The 22,812-nt window shown below is 47.3% G+C and overlaps 2 protein-coding genes across 10 annotated transcripts in view; one reads left to right on the top strand and one right to left on the bottom strand.

Moving 5' to 3' along the window:
* The window catches only part of mwh (multiple wing hairs), a 58,262-nt gene extending 45,555 nt beyond the window's left edge, over window positions 1–12,707 (top strand). For all 5 annotated transcript variants that reach the window (XM_025303413.1, XM_025303414.1, XM_025303415.1 and 2 more), the window contains 3 exons: window positions 5,018–5,309; window positions 8,296–8,514; window positions 9,324–12,707. In XM_025303413.1, coding sequence (XP_025159198.1) covers window positions 5,018–5,309; window positions 8,296–8,514; window positions 9,324–11,822 — 3,010 coding nt within the window. In that variant the 3' untranslated portion in view covers window positions 11,823–12,707. The remainder of the gene's footprint in view (window positions 1–5,017; window positions 5,310–8,295; window positions 8,515–9,323) is intronic.
* Window positions 12,708–12,885: 178 nt separating this feature from the next.
* LOC105185025 (sodium-independent sulfate anion transporter) lies at window positions 12,886–22,588 on the bottom strand. 5 transcript variants are annotated; one of them, XM_019842248.2, is made up of 11 exons: window positions 22,192–22,588; window positions 21,625–21,861; window positions 21,158–21,446; window positions 17,293–17,523; window positions 16,585–16,780; window positions 15,342–15,562; window positions 14,622–15,189; window positions 14,040–14,266; window positions 13,738–13,911; window positions 13,391–13,553; window positions 12,886–13,309 (listed from the first exon to the last, which is right to left on the bottom strand). In XM_019842248.2, the coding sequence occupies exons 4-11, from the start codon at window positions 17,497–17,499 to the stop codon at window positions 13,155–13,157; spliced, it is 1,911 nt and encodes a 636-aa protein (XP_019697807.1). In that variant the 5' UTR covers window positions 17,500–17,523; window positions 21,158–21,446; window positions 21,625–21,861; window positions 22,192–22,588; the 3' UTR covers window positions 12,886–13,154. The 5 variants fall into 5 exon arrangements, with proteins under 5 accessions (XP_019697807.1, XP_011142537.1, XP_025159201.1 ...); XM_011144235.3 differs by lacking the exon at window positions 21,625–21,861; XM_025303416.1 differs by lacking the exons at window positions 21,158–21,446; window positions 21,625–21,861.
* Between the last annotated feature and the right edge of the window lie 224 nt (window positions 22,589–22,812).

Genomic DNA, 22,812 nt, shown 5'->3' with positions numbered 1-22,812 from the left:
GGACTCATTGCCGACGCGATATCGATCTATCTCTCATTCACGTCCGCCTTCGCTAAACGCACCGCTTGTTACGAGACTACCGTGCGGCTCCTCCGCGACGCAGCGTGAGCGGATAAGCTCTCTCGCGGGGGGATTGATCTGCGATCAGCGAGCCCAGTCCGACCTTCAATCACGCGCTCGACGTGGTCCCGACACGTTCTTACGCTTCGTTCCATCAGCGGCTCGACGATCGGTCTTCCCTCTCTGTTCTCGGATTAAGCTCTCTCGCAAAGCGACTCGCCCGCTATTTAGACGCGCACGCGCGCGAATTTGCATCGAGACACACTCCGCAAGCCATATCCGCGTGTTAAAGGTCGAAGTCTATCTTTGTACACTCCGCGGACTGACGTCTGCGCTGGAGGGAAGAAAAGAAAAAAAGAAAGGAACAAGAAAGAAAGAAAGAAAGAAAGGAAGAAAGAAAAAAAAACACGCGCAAGGAGACGTTTCGTCATGACGACTCGCGCTTGCATTTCGTATCGCCGACGCGTTCGTCCTCCTCCTCCTCCTCCTCCCCTTTCACTGTCACTCTCGTCGTCCTCCGGAGCTCTCGTTTTCTCCTCGCATCCAAATGCGGTCGTTGGGCCGCATTTTTTTACGACACCGCCGGCTCAACAAAGGCGGCGTACCACCAGCCGTATTTCGTGCACGTATAGCGCGATGTATCACGATACCCGCCGCATTATGCATAATAACGCCGGTAACATAATGCACCCATTGTTAAGAGGGAGAGAAGAACGCCGTCTCTTCTCCCTTCGCCCCCCTCCCTCCTCTCTCTCTCTCTCTCTCTTTGTCGTTTAAACGCCGGGGAGACGTCGAGCGAGCGCGTGTGTAAGAGGGCGTTTAATACTTATTTGCATGTCCCCCGCGCGTATTCGATTCACCGCGCGATGCGAGCGCGTACACCGCGGCTCGCTGTTTATACAGTCCCAGCACCGACAACGCTCGTTTTCCAAGTAGCATTTTTTCCGGGGAATTATGCGCCATAACACGCGTGACGGGCGTGGGCGCGCGCGTAACACGCCGCGCGCCGCCGAGCGACGCGCGTTCGAAACGCTCGCTCTCTCCCTCGAGCATTCTCCTGCTCGACGAGCATCGTTAACGCTCTGGACGATTAACATTTTGCGGAAACGTGAGAAACGGGAAAAGTTGCTCGATTCGGAAAGGGGAGCCCTCGGCTTGGAAACGCGCGGAGGTTCGCGTCGACGACTGTCGGCCGCAGAATGGCGCGAATGTTTGATGATAATAATAATAATGTTTTTTATAAATATAAAAGCTTTATATAAAAGTCTTGGCAAATAGCATATCCGCAAAAGCTCGCTTTTTCGAGATGCAGCCTTCGAAAGTTGACGGCAATGAAAGAAAGTGCGTCACGATGAGCGGATTAAGAATGCTCATAGAACACCTTCTTTTTTTTTATCTGGTTTTGAAGGTAATATATCTGTGAATTTCGGTCATTTCTGAATATTAACCGAAGAATCATTCGTCGCGACCACGAGTTGCGAGTGGCAACCTTCGCTCCACGAGCCGCGCTCTATTCATGGCGAATGGCGACTGCGCTTCCGCTCCAGAGGAATTGTTCCCGTCGGGATGAGGTATGAATGAAGACGCCGCGCGTTCGTTTCCAGTATTGTTCTCACGCGCGAAAATGTGCCAGGCGGACGTGTGGCGCGGCGGGGCGGGTTAATAACCGGCGGCGTGCCGGCGAATCTTGTCAGCCGAAAAACGCCGCGACGCAACGCGACGTCCCCTGCGCACGCCTTGATTTACGGTATACGCGCGTAATAGTACGACGCACCGCCCTTGCAGCAGGCCGCACGCGTGTCCTCCGCCCCACGTGTTGGTCGAATAACGGAATGTTGCGCAACGCTTCCGATACCGTAAATGGCGGGCTCGCGGCCGAGAGAGATGGTCCTTCTTTGGTCCTTCGCCGAGCGCGAACGTTTGACAACGGCGTGAACGCCGCTAAATTTGGCGTAGCGCGAAACCGCGGCGCCTCGTGCGAAAGGAAGCGTGCGGCGCCGAGTACCGTCCTCGCGAGAGGCCGATGATCGCATTCTCTGTGTCTTCCAAAGATCACTTTCGTCATCCGTGGGTGAACTTTGGCAATAGTTCTCGATAAAATTCGCGATATTTCGTGAACCAACCAACGCGATTGTGGTTAATTTGGCCACAATTTCAACGTCGCGTTTATACGCCCTTTTTTTATCAATCGGTTATATCGCGCTTCTTCTTTGTGACTGTCACTAATGAATGTCACCATGTGTCATCCACAATACTGCGCGATGCAGGTAAATGCGCCCCGCAGTTTTATCGCCGTCACAGTCTACCGACAATTTCGGAACGACTGAAGTGCGCGGATTTCAACAGCGGTTCTACCAATATTTTCAGCGCGTTTCAAAAGACGACCATTGTTACGTAAAGTCCCCTTCCTCCTCCCCTTCTCTTTTTCTCTCCTTTTCCTCCGTTTCAACGCGGGTCGGCGGGAGGTAGCTGGGCACTGACGACGCGACCGCGGCGAGGGGGGGAATAGAATTCGGAGCGCGTCTCACTCTTGAAAAAGGCGATCCGCGATTTCCTCGGGAACGACGGGGACTTTCATTGTGCGGCGATTTTCTCACGGTCTACCGGACTACGGTATCCCCGCGCTACGTATCCCCGGGTAAAATACGCGCGGGCTGCTGACTTCTTCCATGCGTACGTGCCGTTGCGTGCCTTTCGTGCGACGCAATTAAAGGAAACTAAACCGACACGCGCACGCATGTCGGCGCACGGCGGAGAGCGAGGATCGGCGATTACGGGTTCGCGATGGTTTCAGCAGGATCGGCAGAAAAATCGCTCGCTCACTATGGGCTCGTCAGCGGTGACAGGTGTAACTTCCTCGTCCTCGCACCTGTTTACCTTAAGGCGAACGCGCGTAGCCGCGAGCTCTGTGTGTGTGTGTGTGTGTGTGTGTGTATGTATGCATGTGCTTGTGCACAGTGGTCGTCGTAATGGGAAACGACCTCGCGTTACCGTCGCTCTCGAGTGCGCCGGCGATGATGAGTCAGAGTCGCGGTAAGAGGACACTCGAATCGATCGTGAGGTGAAATGCAGGCCTCGATTTACGCGGACGCGCGCACCCTGTTAGAATCGGCGAGCGTGTCGCCGAGAGTGACTCTCCCGGAGAGAGAGTCTTTCTCTCTCTCTCTCTCTCTCTCTCTCTCTCTCTCTCTCCTCGCGCATTGAAACCTTAGCTCTCTTCGCACATCCGCTCCATCGACGCTCCATCCTGGGTTACCTTATTCGAGCTCTCAATGCGCCAGACATTTTCAAGCTCGGCCTGTTTTCAAGGGTGAGCGATGGCCGCGGATGGCGGCGGGGGAGGTCTTGTTAGTCCAGTTCGCTAGCAGTAGCTCTTAGCATTTTCCGATAAATGATACCTGGCCCGCCGCCGTCGCCGTTGTAGCCGACGATATCACGATAGCGGCCGGACAGGTCTTGCCGGAGACGTCTTTGTTAATATATTCCGTATCGATGATGATCGATTCCTTCATCCGATCATCGGAGTCGTCCTCCCGCTCTGTCTCTCTCCTCTCACGGTGACAATCTCGCCGGGGACTCGCTCTCGCTGAGCTGCACGCGCGCGCGCAAACCGGATTGGTTTTCTCGTCGAGCGGGAAGACCCGTAATTATGTAATTACCGTTCTTTTTTCGTCGTGTTTTGATATCTACGACGTTTATGCCGATTTTTCCGCGGAGAGTGAGAATGTCACTACTCTTTCTCTCTCTCTCTCTCTCTCTCTCTCTCTCTCTCTCTCTCTCTCTCTCTCTCTCTCTCTCTCTCTCTCCCTCTCTCTCCCCCATCCTCCCACCTGTCGCCGTCACTCTCGCCCGTCTCGTCCTCATTGGCGTAAGTAGCGTCGGTCTCCGCGATAAAACTGCCAAGTGTAACGGCGCGACAGCATCGCGATCGGACTCTCGATCTGTCGAGCTTCATCGTTCGCTTTCCTCTTGGCAGCTGCCCTCCTCCTCCCCCCTCGTTTCCCCGCCGGGAGGAGAGACCGCTTTCGGTCCGCCTCGCTGCTTTATCCAGCGCGGGGGAAAAATCGACCGGTCGATTTAGCTAGCGAGCCTGCGGTTCGCGCCGGGCGAAATTAAATGCTATGACTAAGCGGGTTAGCCGGTAGGCGACGAGGCGAATTATGCGCGGAAGCAATTGTCAATCCGCTCGCAAGACGAGCGGATCATATCGCCGGATATTAACTCGGTTATCGCGACGAATCAGCTCGTGATTCGAGACAGTTTAAGCTTGCGAGACATGTTCATTAATTTGACGGGAGAAAGACCCTTCTTTCGCAGCGCGCTTTTATGCTCGACAGAGACGGCGAAGTTCTTGCTTGTTTTACGGAGAAGCGATTCGACTCGCGGCTTCCGTTGCATATGAGCCCGTGTGATTAATTTAATTATATCGCGTTGATCATGTTGACTTAATTACACCAAGATCGGCCACATACAAAATCGTTCCTCTACGGCTGCGAGCATTGATTTCTATCGCTGTGTGTATAGCGTTGTTGTTTCAGATCTCTCAAATACGTTTCGTCGAAAATCGTCGATTGTATCTTGCAAAATAATTATATCTTATCAGCCACTAACTTTGGACGGCTTTGAGATTTACTTATCGCGTGTTAAATTGGCCCGAATGAAGCACAATCGCGAAGTACGAAATCTCGAAGGATATAACTTTCACGAATAAAACAGAACCCATCAGCTCGGCGTATTTTTCAGACACCTACCGAGGGCTTCCCATCTCTTTTTTGAACTTTTTCAAACTTTGCAAAAATAAATCTTCCGCAGCAGCCCAAAAACTCACAAATCCCCATCGGCCGTCTACACCGGTCACGGCCGTGTACTTGCCGAAGCCAGCGATATTTTTGCACCAGCAGCAGCCAGTCTCTCTTTCTTCCAACAAGTCCCAGCTAAAAATCCATTTCCTTTGCAGCTTCGTGCAGGAATTCGCGTCGCCGCCGGCGGACGGGATCACCTTGCTGCTGGAGACCCTGCGCGGCGTTCAGCTGGCCCAGAGCTCACCGCCGAACTCGGGACAGACCGGGCCCAGGATCGGCACCAGGAGGGCCGCCTTGGACGAGCTGGGGTGCGTGGAGTGCTTGGCCGCGTGCGGCGAACGCTGCGCGGACGCGCCGCGACTCTTGGTGCAGGCGCAGCCCGGCCTTCTGGCTCTCGCGGTCTGTCTGACCAGTAGCCTGAACCGGTCTCGGGTTCTGGCTCTTCAGGTAACAATCGCCACTTCCGTTCGGACGCGCAAAGCGCCGCGATACCGTTAGATCGAAAGAAGCGATTAGAAGCCGCGAGTGTGTCGTGAACGTCGACGCGTCGCGGCGAAAAATAACGCCGGGATTCTTCTCCCTCCCTCCCTCCCTCCCTCCCTCCCTCCTTCCGTCCCTCCGCGGCGATGGGATTCGCATAAAGAAACGGTCGCATAGTTACCGGGAGTGCGCTTCAGCTTGGCAAATGCGATTCAATGTGTAGCTGTCGTCGGGTCGTTAAGATAGACCGGCGCAGGTTGGCGCGATGGGCAGCTTGGCGGTGGGTTCGTTTTGTATTCATCGCGAGAGGGACGAGCTGCGGAGAAAGAATGGCAAAATGGTCCCGTTGGAAAATATTCACTCTGTGACTTTGTTGAAATTGTAGGAAGTAATGCAACTAAGAGAGAGAGAGAGAGAGAGAGAGAGAGAGAGAGAGAGAGAGAGAGAGAGAGAGAGAGAAAGCGACTGAATGACTTGTACCGTTTCGCGCGATAAATGTGTCGTTTATAACGAAGAGATCGTTGAAATGCGGATATCTACGGGCGGACTGCAGATGACTCATATTTCGTTTATTTTATTTCTTTTATTTTATGTCGTGTTTATATGTGTTCAGCCTGATGACAGACTTTAAGGCTATTGTTCTGCCACACACACACACATTGAATGTATTATCCAAACTATAATTTAGCGTAAAAATCGATGTTATTATCGTTACACTCGATGATGGCAGAAATGACAACAAATTAAAGTGGTGAAAATTAATTAACAATAAAGATAAAGATAATAATAAAAGATAAATTGATGAATTAAATTGAATGTAAATAAATACATAAGCAAAAGTTGATTATATTTTGGCCATATCGAAAATGTCGGTCCTTGTCGCCACAACGAAACAGTAATAGCAATAATGTTAAGTTAGAAAGTTGATAATTTTTACCTCGACCGAGTGAATTTCGGAAAACTTTTTTTTATACAAGTTAAAATAATTCATCGGTATTAAGATTATCGCGGTCCGCTTATAATGTAGGAAGATAAAAAAATAATATTAAAATTCTCTCTTCTCTCTCTCTCTCTCTCTCTCTCTAAATACCAATTCGCTCCTTATATAGAACTTCGAGCGCAAAACAGTCGGCACTTCCTTGCAAAAAGACCTCTCCATCATACTGTATAAATTTAACTTACTTATACTTATCCTCCGCATCATATGACACCTGCCCTATCTTTCGATTACCTCAGGAAAAAATGAAACGATTTGCAGGATCGTTTCCGGCATAAGGATGTAGTGGAGAATTGTCTCCACCATCTTCGTACAGTGAAGTTCGTCTGTCTTAGCTGCCTGAAGAGCGCCTGATCCCCTGAGATTCTCTGATCCTGTTAATCCCATTGAATCTCCCCCGTCGCACCATTGTGTGTCGCGATCCCCGCGATATCGGGAATCTTCGCCTTGCCTTGCGCGGGGCGGCGGTTCGCGCGAACCGCAAGGCGCGTCAGCGTGAGTTACGGGACGCGCGCGAGAAGAAATCGATCGTAAGAAGTCGTGAGATACCAGCGATAACAGTAAAGGCGGCGGCGATCGATAAACTGGACTCGCATCGCGGATTCGTCGCGGAAGGAAACGGACAGTGGCAGGCTATTACGAGAGAAATAAAACGGCAGTGGGTCACTCGCCTCGCGCACGGTGAGCCGATGCTCTCCCGGCTCGGTCTCTGATGGGTCCAGTGTGGCGTCTTCGGGAGGCGCTCGCTCGCGTAAACCGTAAACGCGCGCGTTTCGAGTAAACGCCCGGTCCCGCGGGCCGTTATTTCGAGGGTACTCAGCGTCGAAACCAGTTTTTATCGTTTATCCGCCGAACGTTATTCGGTCGCGAGCGCCTCGACTTCATTTGCAAACTTACACGTGTCTCGGGCTTGTTCCTCTCCCTTTTTCTCTCTTACTCCGCCGACTCGCGCAGGATGCGAGCGACTATCGCGCGGTACAATTAGCGCGCTCGCTTACACGACGCGGATAATTACTTCCACGGCACGCGATCGTGCCGCAAAATCGCGGGCGTATGAGAAAGATGCGCGCGTCCGTTCGCGGTGAAGACGAGGAGAAGGAAAACAAAGGAGAGGACCTCGAGAGGTCCTCTCCTTTGTTGTAATAGGATTGGTTGTAATAGGATTGGCTTGCGTAGACACTCGATCCAACTTTTCCCGTGTTAATAAGTCGCCACGACTCTCCACGTTAAAGCCGATCATTGGTGCGAACATTTAAACTATGGCAGGATAATTATAAGAATAATGATAATATGTATTTCGACTACGTCGCGAAAATGCCTTAATATTGTTATTATTATTAAATATTCGCACACCCAAACATCGTCTTCTATTCATCGTCATGCCCTTCTTCTTCTTTCTTCGCTTTTGCATTCTGAAAGCCCGTTTACATAGTTTGTCCTTTAATACAATGACCGCCAGAAGCGGTCAGTTTACTTTCCATCCGATATATGGTTTATAAGCACTTGCGTTGCGGAGAATATTGTCGACGTCTCGGTAGTCAAATTGGTACGATGCCCGACTGAATTTGTCGGTTCGCATCAGGAAAGTCCAAGTTCGACTCCAGGCTGAGACAGTATTCCTCTTCCACTAGTTGCGAAGAAATATAGAGTGCGAATTATGAATATCAACAATTGGGATATAGGATAGTTCGATGTGTGTGTGAAAGATTGCTTTGCCACATTTGCGTTAATCGCACTGTCACAAGCGATTTATCATCCTCCCATAATTCAAATATTCGCACTAATGACCAGCGATCGACTCCTGTCGGCGCTATAAAGCGGAGAGCTGAAAACTCGCTAACTCGAGAAAATTCGGGAAACCGAGTGATTCAACAAATCTATAACTTACTGGATAAAATTAAATTTTTGATTAAATTAAAAATCTAAAATTTTTAAATAATAACGATGTGTTTGTAGCTCTTGACGAAAGTGTGCCAAGCGCCGGGTGGACACGCGGCTGTCTCGGAAGCGGTGTCGACTCTGAGACTCAAGTATGGCGAAGGAGGAAGATTCCGATTTTTAGCTGGCGCCCTTCTGGCCCCTCGAGCAGCCATCGCGCTGAGAGTCGCGGGTGTCTCCTTCTTGAACGCTTTTCTAAAATCCGCACCCCGCACGCAAACCAGACTGTACATTCAGGTGAGAAGTTGAGCGACTATTCTCGACGCTCGACGCTATATTTATTCCGGCTTTTTAACTTTTTTTTTTTACATACATGTAACGCGAACTCAAAATGAAATGTTTGTGGCTCCTGCTTCTTCGCTACGTACATCCCGATTGAGTGAGAAATTAGAAGAGAGAAAATACGTTCTTGATATTCTGACGATGCATATCGAAGTGAAGATAGCCCATAAATTGAGTCTTACGATCGACCGAGCGGTTTAGTAAAATACTTCGAGAACTCTTTTCCTGATAATCAGCAGGCAGTCATAAAATTAACGTGACACACGGCCTACTTCTCTTGACTGCGTGATCCTGTAACGTTGATTTTACGACTCGTGACGACCCACCTTTCGACTACGTGATTTTGTCACATTAACTTTATGACTATTTCTTGATCATTGCAGCAGAGGGAAAGTTTCCCATCTCGTTTTGTACATCAGCCATGTTAATTGCATCATTTCATAGACATATCTTCTTACTTCAACGTCTTTTTCTCGGGAATGTTTCTTTCGCTTCTGATGTCTTAATCTCAGATGATCACGGGGATGATCACAGGAAGCTGAAAACAGTTATCTTTCATCTTCTGTTTTCGTCGTACAACGTGTGAAGATATATAATTAGCCCATTGTATCATTTTATTAACGCTGTATTATTGATATTTTATACAAGTATTTATGTTACATTAACATTTTATTATTGATGTTACATTGGCGATATTGTCTATATTTATATTAATATTTTTCGCATATTTATATATATATATATATATATGTACTAACTTCCAGGCTGAAGCCTGCGAAGCTGGCCTAGAGCCGCAGGTTCTTCAGGACTGGTTAAGGGAATTCGACGGGCACGAGGAAGACGCATTGACCGATCTGCTGCACAAGGAGGTTCAAAAGTGGACGCACAACTGCGTCGACGTGGAGGCCTTACAGCGCAGAGTGATGCGCGCCGAGGAGACCTGCCGGATACTTAGCAAGAAGATGTCGCTTCTACAGATACAGCTCGAAAAACGGAACGACCGTAGTCTGGAAGAGCGCGAGAAAACCTCGGCGACTCTCCATACTTCCGCCACCGCCGCCACTGTCGTCGCTGCGGTCAAAAGTCCGAAAGTGTCGTCGAACGCAGATGACGAAGGCATCAGCTCATCAGAGAGATCCAGTAGCCCCGAGGATACGAAGCACCAAGCGCGCAGCAATCGGCCCAAGACCTCGCCGTCCCAGAGCAACGACCAAGAGACAACGATCGACGATGTGATCGAAGAGCTGAGGATCATCGTGAAGGACGCCGAGGAAGAGTTCAGCGACAAGATTCAGACGTCGAACAGCGGCCCTGACGTTCACCAGGAAGTCGTTCGCAACCAGCAAGAGTCCACCAAGAACAAACTCTACAGATCGAACTCCAAGATCTCGCTGAACCACTCCGAGAGCTACATATACGACAAGATCATGAAGAAGGATCAATGCGCAGACTCGAGGATGCTGAGGTCGCACACGAGCTCCAACGCGTCGCAGAGCCAGGTGAAGGGCGAGCAGGTGACTTACTTTGGCAACGATCAAGACTACAGCACCGACTCGAGCGCCACGAAAAGACTGAGTCCGGATGGACCGCGCAGGATGTCCAAGTCGTCGATGGAGGGCAGCGTGAAGATCGTCGTAAAGGGACCGGACGTAGAGGAGGCAATAGTGCCGGCCATCTTACACCCGCAGCCGCCCCGAAAAACCCCACCTTGCCTGTCGGCCATTATGGCCGCGAGGCACTGCGACTTCGCCGACCACGCAGAGATCTACAACTCTCACGACGAAGAGGTGGAGGAGGAGACCTTGGGCGACGGTAGCGACTCGCTGCTGAGCGCCTCCAGACTCAAATACAACGGCAAGCATCAGCTATACGACGGACATATAAGGGTCGCAAGCGACGATCAGCCGCAGAAGCAGACCAAGAGCGATACTGTGCTGATGATCGGGCCGAGCCAAGTCGACGCGAAGTTCCGGAAGAGCCTAGACGACTTGCGTCGCTTCGACGAGAACGATGCGAAGGACAGGAAGACCGCGTTGAGAAGCTACGAGAATGAGCCCAAGTCGAAGATGATGAGCGATGTGCGAACACTCAACAGGCAAATCGATGTATACAGGCAGTTCGAGCCGAGTCCCAAAGGATACGAGACGTCCTCCGGACAATCCGCCGATCATCGTACGGCTCACCGGCATAGCTCCAAGTACAGAAGCGAAGTGGAGAAGCGGAAGTACCTGCGCCGTTCGGCCAGTCACGATTACCTCGAGTCGAACATGTCCAGTCCGCAATCGAGGCGGTCGGGCAGCCGAGTGGAGTGTCGTATCAGGAAGTTCGAGAGTCTCAACTCCTTCGACGAGCAACGCAGCTTACAGCACTACGGCGCGGAGAATCTCGGCAAACGGGAGCAGCCGCCGCTGCTGTTGGCTACCGATGGTTCCTCCAGAACCTCGAAGATGCGTCGATCGGAGTCTTTCCATCACGTCTCATACGTGTCAAAGAAGGACCAGTGCTCGTCGAGGGGGGAGAGCGATAGCGGCCTCTTTTATATCACGGATTTCAATCTAGAGCCCCTCGTCGCGAGGAGGCCGCGGTCGATCGATGCACCCAAATCGCCCAGTCTGCTGACAAAATCCTTAGACAGGATCGACGAGGGCCTTGACTCGATGGTCGACATTGTGATTACGCAAGAACAGAATCAATGGAACGGCAAGCGTGCATCGAAGGCGGCCAAGCTCCGTGACGAGAAACAGTTGACGAGATCGAAGTCGATCAGGAACGACAGCCTCTGCGATGACTCTGCGGACTTGGAGAAGCAGACGCGGCGGGAGAGCTGCGTCTCGAAGCCCAGGAGTCTGAAGAACGACGAGTACCGCGTCAACAACAATAAGCAGCTACGGAGCGACGAGCTCTATGAGGAACAGCGAACTCGTGAATGGAATTATCACAACGAACTGAATTACGCGAGGAATAATGGTGATATCAATCCGGAGGACTCGCCTATGATATTGTCGAAGAGCGGCATCAGGCACAATTCCTTCTGCCACACGGACAAAATCGGCAACAAGTTCTCCAACAACAAGTCGAACGAATCCGGGATCTTTGCCGGCCGGACGTACGACACTTTCGGTCTCGGCAAGAGCCGCTTTAACGCGGGAAAATATTCGGGAAATCAGCAGGTCAAAGAGAGCCCCATTGGCCGAAGGAACACGACCTCCTCGTTGATTGGAAAACGCGGCAAGGTCACGGACATCGTTTCGGGTCTTTACTGAATGCATAATCGCTCCGATTAAGTGCAAGTTTCTCTAAGTGACGTCCTCAAAGCATCTCAAAGATATCGAAAGATACGTCTCTTGGTCTAAGAGATAGCCATATAGATAATTATATACAATTATATATGTTTATGTTGAAAGAAAACAGTAAGAAAATTTTATCTAATCAAACGATATCATAGACTAATAAAAACATAAACATTTCAATTGTATTTGCACAACAACATTCTTTTAGATCTCCTGTGGGTGTACAAAATTATGAATGATTAATTAATTCATTCCTTCATTAAAATTCAAACGTCCGAGAGAAATGCTATTTCCTTTAGACATCTTTCAGGTATCTTTTAGGGATTTATGCTATCTGGACAAGAGAGAGAGAAAGAGAGAAGAGAGAAAAGAGAGATGAAGGAAAGAGAGCCGCAGACGATTCGCACATGTTTTTATCCGTGTATCATTTTGTATCATCCATATCTCTATCCGCGTATAGGAAGAGAAAGAGAGAGGCAATCTTTGTTTAATTTATTCAAGAATAATGTAGCTCTGGTCACATTGAGTTATTTTTTGTTGTTGAGCCAACGATTAACAGAACTATTTAACCCGAACTCTGGATGTATCAGAGAGAGATTGAAAACGAGGACAATCCGTTGAGTGCAATATTTTACATTATTTTTATGACGTTACAGTTGTAATAATTCACATTTATATCGAATACACAACGAATACGTTTCCCGCTAACGATAAATAATTTCTCTGGTGATGGACCTCTAATGTGCCTTCACTACATTGTACGGTACAGCCCTTTGTTAAATAACGATTGTATATGCAATATGCAGTATACCATATATATATATATATATATATATATATAGCAGTGCAAGCGCCAACCAAGATTGCGTAGAGAGAGGCAGAGAGAGGGAGACAGAAAAATGTTTACATATTATATGTATATATAGAAATATGGAGATGATGACGAAATGATGACCATCAGGTGTCGGAAGAAAACGACACCGTCCCGATTTTCAAGAGATTACTCGTTATATTAAGAAATAAGAATGGTTAAGACTTTGCATTAGGAAACGACTTTATTATCCCTACAAAACAATGTCGCTTTTAATTTATTGTTTCATGTACTTAATGCCAGTTAAATAAGGATTGCAATTACATCAGATATGTTTAACAAAATCTTCAACGTCTTTATTCTCCTATCGATGTAAGTATACGGTTGAATAAGGTGGGAAGAGAGGAGGAAACGCATTTCACATGCACGTATAAATAGAGTATCACGATGTAAGAACTTTGATGAGTGCGAGTCTCGATTCGCATTTGTTAAGTTCAACTCGCGGTTGCATGCAGGAGGGTACTCGTGACCTCGCTGAGGTCATGGCAGGAACCACGCGTATTCCGATGTACCATCTCCGAGTTATTTAACGCCATAGATATGAGCGACTTGTCGTGCGTTTGCTCACGAAGTTGTTGCGAAGATTTATCTGGAAATGAAGCGATATCATTCTCTTCATTCTGTTACAACGTTGAATATTATATGCATGTTTAGTCTCACAATCAAGTACCTTGTATGGTCGATAACAGATAAGAGAGCTCTTCTTGAGTTGAAACGTACTGAAATTCGTCGCCGCAGGCACCTTTCAGAACAGCTACGACGTCCGATCGTGGATTGTAAAAGTATAAACCCTGCTTACGATCACTGAATTCGTTAATTAACGTTTTCATACCCTACATCAGGAAAAACGGCAGAATGAAGATTTCAAGTCGACTTGCGATGCCTGATTGCATTAATTTAGTGAGATATTCGGTTCTCGCGAATCCTACGCAATACAGACATATCTAAAACACGTCTCAAGCCTTGGATGTCTCGTTGTCTTAAGGATGCCTGGACCGTCTTTTCCGGGATACTCACTTTAGCAGCTGTAAAATCTGCCCCTAAAATGTATCTGCAGTCGACGATAACCGGCACTTGACTAGATCCTTGCTTTATGCCGACGTTGCCAACCGATTGTTTGATAAAGTCGACAGCTGGGAAGTACAGGCTGTTACCTAGAGTGACTAACAAGTACTCGGCACCTTGATCAGTCTACAACAAACGCAGCACACGATAAACCTGATGGAACTTTGCGAGATTCAGAGGCAGAATGTTAAATTGAAAATAAACATTATTTCGGAGGGGGAGGCCAATGCACTCGTCAGATCAGAGCTACTCACTGTCCGTTTATCGACATGAACGGTAGGCCTCGCGGAAGGATACAGTAAAAACATTAAATTCGTGCCGACTCCCAATAGGATACCGTATTCCACGCCAATAGCGAGGCAGAAGAAGAAAGTAACGAACATCGGTACGAGATCCTTCTTACTCGACCTCCACATTAGTTTGACAACTTCGTATTCGATCATGTATATCACCGCGCATATGATCACAGCTGATAATGAAGCTGAAAAAGAAAACAAGAGGACGAAGCGACAATGACAAATTAGTGTTTGAGGTGAATGTCCCAATTTATGACAATTTCAGTCGTTTACCTTCAAAAATTATCCATTATTTATATATCTTTTAAACCTTTTTTTTTATAGAAATTCATCCAATTTATCTTATAAATATGATTATTACTATAAATGCTCACTCAGCAAGTTGGAATAGCAAGCTTTCCATCAACTTTGAGTATTTAGCTCAACATGTGTATTATCAACTTACTAATTTATTTTCACAACGATATTACTAACTCACTAATTGAAGCATTCACCTTATCGCAACGATGGTAGCATGACGAATAGAAACCAAGTCGCTACCTTTCGGGATGAAGTAAAAGTACGGCGTGAGGAAGCTGAGAGCCAGCAGAATCAAGATCCCGGTATACAAGCCGCCCATCGGCGTCTTTACACCGCTCGCGTGGTTCACCGCCGATCTGCTGAACGAGCCAGTGACCGGCATGGAACTCGCGCACGACCCGAGAACGTTGCAGATCCCGAGCGTCAGCAGCTCCTGGGTGGCGTCGACCTTGCCGCCGTTCACAAAAGCCTTGGCTATGGCAACATTGCCGAGCACCGCTATTATTGGCACCAGCACTATGGAAGTGCCCAGTTCTGAACACATTTGCGTGAAAGTAAGAGTCTGATTGTTGAGCCGCGTGGAGAAGGGCGGCAGGCCAATGGGCGGAAGACCGGACCTCACAGGGCCGGTTAGAATGAACGGAGACGACTCAGTCTCGGGCGAGTGAAATTTGTAAGCAATGGCAGAGCAGACGATAACGATAATGGCGTTCCGCGCTGTGGAGAGCAGCCATATCGTCTTTGCGATTACATGTTGATAGTTCTTCGGTTTCTTGCCGACGGTATACAGCTTGATATCCTTCATTTTCTACAAAGTTCACGAGATACGTCAAAAACAGAGAGAGAGAGAGAGAGAGAGAGAGAGAGAGAAAGAGAGAGAGAGAGAGAGAGAGAGAGAGAGGGGCGATGTCGATAAGACAGCGCGCGGGCGTTGAACCGAAACGAAAATTCGTGCGTTACCCTGAAGAACAACAGGATCGCGATGCAGGAGAAGCTCATCGTGGTGTCCCAGAAACTCGTGTCGCCGATGTTTTCGAAGACCTTGGCCAGAGTGTCGAGAAATCCTTGCGACGAGATTCTCAGGCCCAACAGACCTTTCAACTGCGAAGCGACGATTATGACGGACGTCGCCGACGTAAAGCCCACAGTCACCGGTATGGAGATGAAGTCTATGAGCACACCTAGAAGATCGTTCTTTAGACGTGAGACGATGGCGTTCGTTAACATATTGACTAGCAAATAAAAGTTATCTCGTATAATCGCCGGCGGGCGACAGGGATTCTCTATTCCACACAACGAGTCAACTCGCGCAGGTCTTCGCGTAAGTAAATTTTGCCGAATAAGAAATATGATTATATGCGAATAATTAAAAGTCAATTAGCAGACATAAAAATATTAGAAATGAATTAGAAGGAATATCAACAAAATTAAAATACTAATTATGAATAATTAATTAAGTAGCATATTAAAACAACGCGCTGATTTAGAAATAGCGTCGGAAACCTTAATATTACCGCGTCGGACTATGACAGCACCGTGTTTCATTGGGCCACATAGAAAGTGTAATTAACAGCAAATTCGAATAATTGAGCGACTATAAAGTGGATAAGAGATTGCGACACTTTATCGAAGGCTTTCGCAAGGCCTCCTCGTGTCAATAGAACTTGTTTTTTTTTCGTAATCCTCAGAAGAAACATTTTTCTGTCGGATACCGAATAAGTTGGTCACAAATCTTTTTCTCTAGCGTAACCTTGTGAGAAATGAAGATCTGCCAACTCAAAGGCGTATGGGAATGTCCGTTTCTCACGAGTTCACACTAGAAGGAAAGACTCACGATTGCCTTTCCGAAGATAAAAATGTCGTAAGTTTTCTTCCACTGCCTTTGCCGATACATAGCCGATGAAGCGAAGTAAAAAATATGCGCGTCTCGAGTTGCATTTATTCATCGGATTTTTCATAATTCAATTTCATTCAGGGTTCAGCTCTCGTGTAATCAACGGACATCAACGTGTTAAACTATCGGTGAAGTATTATATACCGCAGAAAGAAATAACCGTTTCGCAGTTTCCGCAGCTAACGCGCGCTTCAATAGGCAATATCTCTCTCATTGGAGAATTACTTTCTATCGAGCGTCCCCAACAGTCTTGCTCAAGTCAAAGCACCTTCGCACACTACTCTCTCGCTAGTTTGACCCGCGCCATACCTAAACGCAGGCATGCCATTAATAACTGCAGACAACCAGATAAGAATGCGAGAAGTATGGCGAAATCGGCGTTTCTCCCTTGCACGTAATCGTGAGTCATTAGTGCCATGAGCGCGGTAGGACCGATTGTGATGTCCTTACAAGAGCCGAATATCACGTAGACCACCGCTCCCATGAATGCCGAGTAAAGGCCGTACTGGAAGAGAGAAACAAACGTCGCGTATTAACAATATAATCCAGACAGGAGGCGAGAAGCAGAGAGAACGCGGCCCACACGAGCGCGTGAAACCGCGACATTACAAAGTAATCTCCGCGCTGCTCGTAAAATTCACCGGCGGCTGCCGAATTCATGACATATGAACTGATCGCGGCGCTACCAAAGGCGGGCTTAAGTAGCGATTAGAACGGAAACAAGACTCGCTATTCGCGCTCTAAGCGCTCGATTTCAGTAATACAATGCAAAAAAAAAATAATTCTACAGGAAAGAATGCACACATGATCCTGAGACGGCGATAGAAATATTATTATTGTTATTGAGATTGTTAATCTTCATTCAATTTCGCATGAAGACATTCGCTCAGCGAGACAGAGCGGAGAGATCGCTCTCCGTGCGAACGACGAATCGTAGAACCCTGAAATTCAATTTCTCGCTCCGCGTTGTTTCGATGAATTATCTTTTTATCGTCGTTTCTTTTTTTTTTGTAATACCTGAGGCTCCAAGCCAGCCAGTGTCGCGTACGCGAGTCCCTGCGGCATAACCGTGAGACCGACCGTGACGCCGGCGATGGCGTCGCTGAGGAACTTCTCCGTGTTGTATTTCGGCAGCCACGTGATAATCGGCACACGTCGCGACGCGAGTCGGCCTAGGCGACCGACGCAGTTCTTCGTTTTCCGACGCTCGGCCTCGCACGCCATTCTTCCGGGTTAGGCCAGCTTCCGCTGAAAGAATAAAGAATCATGAGAATTGTGGAATACGCAGAGCTTGTTATTACTTCGGATAACGGCTGACGTGTCGGAGATTAATGGGCCAGAGATTAACACACATCTCGGTAAACAATTGGAAGGAACACCGCGTCTGGTTTCTTATAAACGTAAAGAGAAAAAAAAACAGACAGACCGCCAAACAAGAGAATGAGATACAAAGTTCTCGAGATTAACGCAAATTTGTCGCAAGTGCCAAAGTGTTAAAGCTGATGAACGGCGCATAACTTGGAACGAAGTATTCTGCTGGATAAGCATCGTCCTGGAAAATTAAAATCTCGAAACTCAGACAATCTCACGGAGGGATGTAATAACGGAATTCGAATAGCGAGAGACAATGTATCGAAGTGTAATTTTCCCGCACGATGGAAAGAGATCGGTCGTGAACGCCAGCATTCCCTCTTTCCTATCGAATCGCTATTACGAGGAAGAGAAAGACTAGTAAAATCCTTGGTATTCAATAAGGTAAGACAAGTTAATAAGGCTCATCGTGGGATATTTTAATCGCAATAATTTAATCCGCGTGTGGGCAATAATGTTTCACGGAGAAACGATATACGAAGGACCTCTCTCAGCCTCTCCAATAGATCTCTCTAATCCTGATTTCACGATTATCAAATGATATTAGTGTGAGAAATATTTGGTCGTTGTTACTTCACGCAAATCGAGTGTTGTGAGAAATATTATCTTAGTCCGTAGCAATTCGGCCACAACTTCGTAGAGGTCGCGACGGTATTTGAATGATAATTCAACGTTATCACTCAAACGTAAATCTTCTCCATATATATATATATGCAACGAATACATTACTCGCTATTGTTATGCCTGGCTTGTGTAACAACGCGAGGCATTTTCAGATGAAATGAAACGATTTGATCCGTGATCCTTCGTATATATTGCTTCATAAAAAAGATTTAATTCTTCCTTCTTAAATCTAAAAATATAACAAATTAGCAAGGAAATATAATTCTCCTCCTGAGCGATCCTAAGTTATACTTATTAGAAAGCCCAATATTGCTTATAATTAGTGCAACACAATCGCCAATGTTCCCATAAAAAAAAGAAGAACAAGTGTTATCCCACAAACATACGCATCCAATAAATGTCTTTCGAATATAACTTGTTATCTTAAGGGTGCATTATTGTGTCAAAGATGTCCTTAGCGTTTGCAATAGTTTTTACTATACTATACTCAAGTGAGACATTTAAATTTTAATTTAGAGCAGAATCAAGTGTGAGTTGCGATCGTGAATCGCGATTATATCACATGTATGGTCATGTTCAACAGAAAAAGCAGCTTAGTAAGCGTTTTGCGCCGCGCTGTCAGCGGTTTTGCAATGGTTGTAAGATTTTCTGCTAATCGACACTAGTGATTTAACATGCTTCTTTAATGCTTCATGTTTAAACGTCGTCAGTTCTTCCAGCAAGTTTTTACGATAGACTGATTAGCAATCGTTTAATAAACGGAGAAGCGTGTAAACCGCTAAGTCAAAAACTGCTATATCTACTATATAAACGTAATCTATCATGCGATTCAATTCAGAAACTCAGATTTAACCGTACATTCAAATCCGACTATTTCACTGGAAATTTATTTCACAATAAATAAATAAATATTCAGATTTGAGTTTAGAGTCAGACGCAAGTTTTGCAATCGGATCCCATTTACAGATGTCGCGTGTATTACATGATCGAAATAAGAAACTCAAATCTTCAGATCTAAATACAAATTTCAATATCTCACTTGGGTCAAGTTCCACGAGACGATTATTAATTAACGCGTCCAAGACATCTTGAGACATCTCAAGATCTCAAGACGTCTTGATGTTTACCGGGATGTTCACGGGATCACGCGTCCTTAGGTGCGCTATTAGTTACCACAGATGAAAGAAAGAAGTCGTGGAACCACAACTGCGACAATAACCGGTCCCGGCGGATGAAGAGAACGGCGTCCCGATACTTTCACCGTAAGAGCGAGAGAGAGAGAGAGAGAAAGGCGAAGAGGCAGAGCGCGAAACTCCGCGAAACTATTCGGCTAAACTGGCTTCGTCGAACACGCGCGTTTGTTTTCGTCCGCGCGAGTTCACTCTAATTTTCATATAAACTACTACCATACATGCTACTTCGTGCGAAATTCCGTCGCTGCCTTCTGTCGTATAAACAGCGCTGCACACAGTCAAATCTCCCTCGCTCGCTCGCTCGATCGCTCGCCGATTCCGGCGGGCTAAACTGAAAGCGCGCGCGGCTCGTCCGGCCTCTTATATAGCCGGATAACGCGCGAGCTTGCATCGTGCTCGAGTAAAAGTCACTATTAACCTTCGCACTTTTTTACGGAGATCGTGAAAAATACACGTTAACGTCGCTCGTCCGCCGGCCACGAGCGCGACTGATACGCGCTGCCGCGCCAATGACCGCGCGCGCGCCGACGAAACAATCTCGACCGTAAAATATGTCATACGTGGACACGTATCACATCGTCGAGTCCGCGCGGTTAGGATGAAGAAACAATGACGAAATCGCGGAAACAACGTCAGCGTGAGAGAGTACCCGGACTGTCAACTGACAGGCAAGATGTACCAATTTGCGCTGAGGAGAAGCTACGGTACTTCGCTTCGACTCGCTATCATTCGCATATTCTCACGTATTATGTTTACATCGTACAACGCATTGACAACTTGCAACATCGGGTTGCTCGATGAGCTCGTAAGCATCTTTGCGACAAACTCAAAACCGACACCTCCATTCAATCAAGCACAAGCTGATCTTTTTTTCTCTTCTCTTCCCCGAACACTTGATCAAAGAAACAATCGGTACATGATTAGAAAAAGCCATCCTATCGGTCTTCGACCCCCGCGAAAGTCCCTGTGAGTTTAGCCGGTGAGCAGCAGTTCCTCTCAAAGGTGCTGTGCTTGCTCAGTCGCTTGCAAATGTCACGGTTGCAACGTTGCGAGCGGACATACGCGAAGAAGCCGCGGCGGGAAAACTCAAAGTACCTAATTTCTCCTCTACCGCGAATTCGAACTTTTCATCGAAGAATGTTCCGTCCAGATATTCTTGTGGACGACGGGAAACAATCGTCACCGCCTCGCAGTCCGTTCATCGGCCGATTTTTCCCCGAGTGTCGACGCTGACTCCAATGAGACTACAAGAGGAGAAACTCGCGCGATTTTCTCCGTTACTGCTGCTTTGTTTTTCGGCTTTCTCTTTCGGTCTCGTGGATTTCGCCGAACGTACCGCTCGTGCGAATGTGGTACCAGGCATAAAATCGTCCATCAAGAGTTATCACGTGTCGTAAGTCGAAGTAGTTGGAAGCCCGACAGCCTTCGCCTCGGCGGCAGAAAACAAACGCGCTCACCAAGGACGGCAATGTTAACCGTGCCAATTGTCAGGCTACGCGTGCGAGTGCGATACCTTTCAAAATAAGAAAAAAAAGTTACGATACGCGCCAATTGCCTAATGCACACGTGAGACTGCGCCAGCCTTCGTTCCTGTTTTTTCTCTTTTTTTTTCTTTCTTTGCATGTTGCATTGCGATTGGGCAATCGGGTGAATTTCGCGTGACTCTGCGGGACTCCGCGTATGTGCATACGTACTCGCTCTGAACTTCGCTCTGGTTAAAAGCCGGTTAAAACTACGTCACGAGTCGTCGGGCATCACGCACGCCTATACGGATGTTACATCGTCTCTCATGGTGGGAAGAATTTGGCGCCTATCGGCCACATCGCCGAGAGATCGCCGAGAGATCGCCGAGTGTCCCGCCGAAAATCGTCGCTCAGGAGGGGTGAACGAGGATAATTTCCGATCCGTTGGCAGCAACTTGACTCTTGACCTTGTTCCGAATTCTCCGGAACAGCGCGAGCACGTCTCCACCGATGTGGTTTCCTGGTAGAGAAAAAAAACGAGGAGAGCGCGATCCTTGGGCAACGTCTGATTTAATGTGACCGAAGCATGTATCCTCGCGCACTTCGAGAATGCGAGTCGAAGAGCGCGCGTGATACAGCTGTCTGCACGACGTATCACATCACGCAACGGACGCGTACTGCTCAATTTAGATCATTACGTGCGAATGAGCATCGGATAATTATCCTATAACTCGAAGGACACGCGCTCGTGCCTGAAATCGCACATCGAGCAATCGCGCTGTGATGTCACTCGTTGCTTGATGATTTCGAAGTTCAGTTCAACGTATTCGCGTTCATCACTTGAGTGGCGATTTCCGTTGGAAGAATTTTCATTCAACGTCCCGTCGCAAATCCTCATTGAAATTCCTTGTTGCAAATTCAATCCGTTTATCCACCTAAATATATGTGCTATATTTTTTTTTTTATATTAGGCTCGGAGTGTACGGAAAAAGGAAAAGAGAAAGTTAAAAAAGATTCTAGACAGCACGACTGAAAGGTTACATTAATTTCGGCTTACGAATTCATAGTCGGAAATTGACATTTCCCAGTTCAAACTATCGATCGCGGATTTAAGGCAACTCGAATCAATGTATCCATTTTCAGCCGATCAAGCAGAAACTTGTACGAATGAACGAGAGTCGCAACATTGTCATCGCTTGAACATCTGTCAGTCGGTCAATTTTATGAATGAGATTCTTCATTTCACCTAACCTAAACACACTTACGACAAGCTGATCCGTCGCGAGCTATGCCGCTATGTTGGTACAAATATAGTCGTGACATTCATAGCTTGGAACATGAAGGAGCGTTTACATCATTCGCGTGAAAGTCTTGATAATATCTAAAGTACTGAAGAGAAAATCCCGTTGAATGTCATCGACATTATCGCGAGGAGGCCAACACGACCATGCTTCAACTTCAACCTCTTTCTTCGTGGTTTGACGGTAACGAGAGATGTCAACTGCAACGAGCAAAACGACACCGATAGGGACTGTTTTGTTACACTTTTCGCACTTAGAACAAAAAATACATAATATTTCTTTTTTAAACGAAAGGGAAGAAAAGAACGATAATAAGTGTAAAAGCAGAGAGGAACGTGAGAGCGGCCAACACGGTGTTTTCGACGACACCGATTTTTCGCACTGGGAAAGGCCGCCATCTGCATCCATTTTGAGAGGGGAACTACGAGGCTACATCCACATTCAGGTTTCGGCGGTAAAACCTGTATGTGGTGGCAGTCCGTGCTACATCCATTTTTAAGCGGTTTATGTCCGTGCTACAACTATAATAGCATATTTGACAAGCACGGTCTCGCACATTGTTACGCGTTTATAACATGAATTAAC

The sequence above is a fragment of the Harpegnathos saltator genome, unplaced genomic scaffold, assembly GCF_003227715.2.
Source record: "Harpegnathos saltator strain DR-91 unplaced genomic scaffold, Hsal_v8.6 scaffold540, whole genome shotgun sequence".
Lineage (NCBI taxonomy): Eukaryota > Metazoa > Arthropoda > Insecta > Hymenoptera > Formicidae > Harpegnathos > Harpegnathos saltator.
Note: the sequence above shows the minus strand (reverse complement) of the source record. Positions and strands in the feature narration are given on the sequence as shown.

Bases quoted from the DNA above. Each gene is read 5' to 3' on its own strand.
- LOC105185025 (XM_019842248.2), bottom strand. From the start codon at position 17,499: ATGGCGTGCGAGGCCGAGCGTCGGAAAACGAAGAACTGCGTCGGTCGC. The intron at 16,781-17,292 runs GTATTACAAAAA...TCTCTCTTCCAG, and splicing joins TGGCTGGCTTGGAGCCTCAG to TACGGCCTTTACTCGGCATT. The intron at 13,912-14,039 runs GTGAGTAGCTCT...CGTTTGTTGTAG, and splicing joins TTCATGTCGATAAACGGACA to ACTGATCAAGGTGCCGAGTA.